Source organism: Borostomias antarcticus (assembly GCF_949987555.1).
Source record: "Borostomias antarcticus genome assembly, chromosome: 2".
Taxonomy (NCBI): domain Eukaryota; kingdom Metazoa; phylum Chordata; class Actinopteri; order Stomiiformes; family Stomiidae; genus Borostomias; species Borostomias antarcticus.
Window position 1 is genome coordinate 4,851,672 of NC_140235.1, and position 5,075 is coordinate 4,856,746.

Below are 5,075 nucleotides of genomic sequence, written 5' to 3' on the forward strand. Positions count from 1 at the left end.
CTAAACTGCATCTGTGTATGCATAACTGAAATGCACGTGCAGTCCATTGACAGGGTGGACGATTGGCACGGTCTGCATCTTGGGGAATGTTTCTGTGGCCAGGCTCCATTTGGATGTGCTGAGCAACTCGACTGCCAGGGTTTTTAATATCATTTGGGCGAGCTCTTTCCCGACGCAACTTCTCACACCCCCTCCAAATGGAACGTAATTGAAACGTCCAGTCTTGCTTTCGTTACGCTCGCACCCAAATCGGTCGGGGTCGAAAGTCTCCGGGCTTTGGAACGCTGCGGCGGTCTCGTGCGTGTCCCGGATACTGTACATCACACTCCATCCTTTAGGGATCTGGTAACCCTGATTAAGACAAAAACAAACATGGAATGAAAGTTTAGTTTATTTCAGCCCCTGTTATTTGTTAAATTGTGATTTGCTTGGACATAGTGAAGTTATGTTTCAATAGCCTATACACACAATTATCTAATGACCTCATACCAAATCAATGTCATTCATTTTTTTTGTAAAAATGATTCATTTATTTTTATATTAAGCTGTGCCAAACCCAATAGCATGAATCGAGCTTTTGAATTTCACCCCCGCCTGACCCTGTCCTCAGTTCACCCTGTCCCTCTTCTCAAGTGGTGTGTTTGGGAATCCGGTCAAGACGCAGTCTATGGAGGATGCACTTGAGCGCACACGCATAATGGCGCCGCGAAAACCCCTACGATTCCGTTCACAAAGAGACCGAAACTGCGCAGCTCAAATAATCCTAGAGCTGCGTTGAAATTATGCCGTCGCATAAAATGCCCGACGACAGGCTAGATCAAAGCTGGAGGATTACTGTGTTGCGTCGGGGGCCGAGTGACCTCGGGTCAACCTACAGGGTGGGCTGATTTGCGCCGCGCTCGGCGTAGAAACGCAGTGGCCGCACTTACGTCCAGTTCGAACGTCCGCAGCGCTGTCCTGTAGCCCCCGGATACTGGCGGGAGAAACCGGAGCACCTCCTTGACGACGCAGTCGACGTATCTCAGCTGGCTCAGCTTCTCTATCGTCAGATACGGTACGTGGGAGCGACAGCGCGGCCCCTCGTCGTCCGAGGTGCCGTGGACGTTCCCGTTCCCGTTTAGCAACGAGGTGGTCTCCGTGTCTGGGCTCCCGTGGTCCTCTTGTTCGGGCTCCGGAGGGCCTCTCGGTCCCCTCTCTTTGGCCGGGCAGCTGTGGGCTCTGTGGGCGTCGTGGCCCAGCCCCTCCTTCTCCAGCTCCTGCCAGGCTTTCTCCACCACCGCGGGGTGCCTCAGGAGCTGCAGGACCAGCGAGGTGGAGGCGCTGGCCGTGGTGGAGTGAGCGGCGAATATCAACTCCACCGCAGTCTCCTAGAAAACACACACACAGTTAGACTAGCAACATATGAGTGGCAATGCCAAACCAAGTCACTTAAGTTTACAGTTTAAGATAAACTTTGAAGTGGAGAGCTAGGACTCCTAATAGGCCATTATAGAGTAGTCCTATTAAACCAAATTCTTAAACCAAACCATGTATTAACCAACTCACTACAACTCCCTAATGAGCACTTGGCATGGGTGACAGACAGTGATTAAATAATTGAATGAATAAACAGCTGAGGCACAGAGAAGGCATTCATGGCCCTGATGAGGTCTATGCTGTACCTTCAGCTCTTGGATGCTGAGGTCCTGCCCGTTTTCTTTGGCGCTGCTCAGCATGTAATCAAAAGCGTCATAGTACTCCTCAGCGTGCTGCCTCTGCATTTTCTCCTCGATGATCTTCTCCATGCACGTGTGCAGGATCTCCCGGGCTTTTATCCCCTACACGCAGATATTAAACAATGCAGATTTCAGGAACCTGAAATGAACAGCAGACAAACTATATCCAACTATGAATGCGTGGTCCGTTTGAGTTACGAGCAAGGAGCGCAGTCTAATTCATGCTTTGTTGTGCTACATCTCTCACACACATCTAAAGTTGTCATTAGGTCTATGTCTCATAATGAGAAAGGCAGAATAAGGCCGTTTTCGTGTTCGGAAATAGGCAAGGCTGAATAGACAGGATATTTTCTTTTAAGATCACTTTCTTAACTTTTGACAGATGTTCAGACATTCGTAAATTTGACAAATTCCAATAAAACGGTCGCAGACGCGCTGAACTCACCTTGCGGAGACCGCTCATCGGTGCGTCAATGGGGAGAGAGAAGAGGTTGTTCATGAGCTGCTCGAATATCTGAGCGAGGTAAACGATGCGTTTTTCCTCCATTTGTAGACCCAGGAGGACTTTGACAGCGATGCGAAATGTGAGAGATTTGGCTGCGGCGTAAACATCCACTGCGCCAGGCTCTGAACACCACTTGGCAATTTCAGACTTGACAACGTCTTGCAAACGGGGCAGGTAAGTCTCCAGCGCCCCGCGGCTAAACACTTTTGCCAAGATCTGAAAGGGGAAGGAAAGCATAATACAACGCTATTACCTGGTACAAGACACCCTAGACGACATTAGAATAATAATAGCCTAGGCCTACTTGAGAGGAATTAATTACATACGCAAGGATAGCCTAGCTACTGTCTGGTAACAGCTCATTTGCTTTGTATTTAAGATTTGGATACAGCTTCCATTGCAAGTTTGTCTAACAATAGTCCACACCGCATCATTAACCATTAACTCGTCTCCCCCGATTCCTACTTTTCGCTTTTTCTTGTGAAGATCTCCGATGGAGTTGACCAGCGTGTTGGGTCCCAGGATGATCCGGGTACTCTGGGGCCACTGCGTGCAGACCAAGTTGTGTTCTCCGAGTAGGATCTTACGGATGTTCTCGGCGCCTGTCACCCGGACAACGGGTTTCCCCAGAAGGTGAGTTTTAAAAACGTTCCCATGCCTCTCTCTCCTAGAGATGTGAAAGTTGGACCCCTGTCATAACACATGCACACATAAACGGTAGAGCATGTGTTAGTTTCACGTGCACCGTGAGGGGGGCGCATCCCCGTGCCTCAATACAGTCCGCGCCACAGGGATACATTCCTATAGGAAAACGGCGTGAAATTGAATGAATTACACATGCGCATCCACTCTACTGTTTCATGGCCGCATAAACTGAGCGGAGAACAATTTAATCATTATTAAGTTAAATTCTTCCTTAGAAATCTACTCAAAAACTAGGCTACAATATATCTGTCTTTGGACAAAACAGCATCGCGCCACATGTTTAAAGGAGCAAACAAGCGCACAAGCGAACTTACACGAGCTGCGCTATTCATCGTGTAGGATAACCCTCATTGTAGCCTACCTGGAAAAGCCAGTGGAAGGTTTCTCCTACTAGAGGCCATCCCATCGAGCCCTTGGGCAGCGGCAAGCTGCACTCCTTGTCCCGCGTAATGGTCCAGCGGAGAGCCCACAGTTGCTTGGTGATGGTCAGCAGCAGCAGGGCGGAGAGCACAGAGGTGAGCGCGGTGGCCAGCGCGGACACTACACTGAGCTCCGGGAGGAACATCTCCAAACATCCACGTGCTTACTGATAATCAAACTCTGCTGTCTGCTCGCTCTTCTTCTTCGTCTCGCTGGCCAATGGAGAAAAAACATTTTCAAAGAGAAACCAAAGAAATGCAAAGAAAGGGAAAACAATCTTTCTTAAATTGAGTTTTGGAACTCAAAAGTTCTTGAATTACAATTAGCTTGTAACTTCCCCAGGCTATAAGTTTCCCATCTTTAAGAAAAACTCATATAGCCTACAGTGAGAAAACATCTCAGGATCAGGTTGCTGTAGCCTACTGGGGGAATGCAGAATAAAGGAAAAGAAAAGGGAGATTTTAACTCCGTAAAACTTTCCTCTCCATTCCGCCCTCATACTTCCCCCTGAATGACGAGAAACTGACAAGTATTCCAAATAGTTTTACAGGTTACATGCGCCGGCTTGTCTATTTATGTGCGTTTATAGGTACAGTTCAGGGGGCTCAATAGCCCCTAGGCGCCCAGCGTTTTATAACGCATGTCAATAAATCAGGCAGACGCGGGGGGATCCGCTCACATTGGATTTAAATACAGTAGGCTACAGTTGGCTAGTGTTGGAGACGTGAGAGCCATATAAGGCGGAGGTTGACTGGCTGTCTTTCACCATTAAATAGGAGCGTAAACTTTGACTAAAAGCGCATTTGATATGCAAATCATATGTCTAAGTGCAAGGAAAGTGGATTATTTGAGAAGTAGAGAGAGATAGGTTACGCACACTTACCTCGTCGTTAAACACTGAATCAAATCTTTGACAGTATAGCGAGAAATGCGTCCTTTTAAAAGTCCTCTTTCCAAACGTAGCCTTGTATTTCTACTCACTGATCTTTACGCACGGTGCTTTATAAATATTGGAACACAACATGATCCACCTTCACAGATGACGTATTACGTCGTTTTTGAATATCTAAAGAGCTTGATAAATCGCCAGGATTGGAGAAAAGTTTGTGATCATATAGCAGCACTCGGAGGCTGAGTGAGTGCCAGCGGGGGCGGCTTTCAGAGTGTGTATGGGATCGAATGGCAGCGGATGGAGGAGACAGGTAACCAATCGCTGGAAACGCAAGGCTTGACTGATCTTCTGTTGACTCTTCTGTTAACGCGGAGCGGTGTTCAGTACAGTTCTTTATTGCCTCAATTAAAAAACCATACCAACCGGTCTGAATACCATTTCATTTGAATGTAATTTGAATAGTAGGCTATTTTAGCATTCCCGTAAAGCTGTTCCGTGTGCGCCTTTAATTCAAATGTCCGAAATGACTTCTGACGTTTTTATTTAATTGCTGTTGTGGAAATGTTGCGTAGGGCCTACTAAATGTGACATGATTTTCCACAAAAACGATGTCATTAGGTCAAGGTAATGTTTGGGGCAATTGTGGCCTACAATCTTATCACCATATATTTCTGGTGTGAATCGAAATTAAACTAGGCTAGAACATTTTAGATGTGAAATAATTCTTAAAATAATTAATTGTATTGTTAATATATTAACATAATTCATTAAACGTAATCGAATAGGTAGGAGAATGTCTCGAGCTGTTTGTGTACACATTCCTGAGTTCCTCTCATAT

General features: G+C 46.6%; 1 protein-coding gene across 1 annotated transcript; it reads right to left on the reverse strand.

The window, feature by feature from the left end:
- cyp26c1 (cytochrome P450, family 26, subfamily C, polypeptide 1) lies at window positions 1–3,490 on the reverse strand (the record flags this gene model as incomplete). The annotated part of the gene is made up of 6 exons (XM_084461400.1): window positions 1–351; window positions 930–1,367; window positions 1,662–1,817; window positions 2,161–2,436; window positions 2,686–2,910; window positions 3,287–3,490. 6 exons carry the CDS (start codon window positions 3,488–3,490, stop codon window positions 1–3), a joined length of 1,650 nt encoding a protein of 549 aa, XP_084317526.1.
- Between the last annotated feature and the right edge of the window lie 1,585 nt (window positions 3,491–5,075).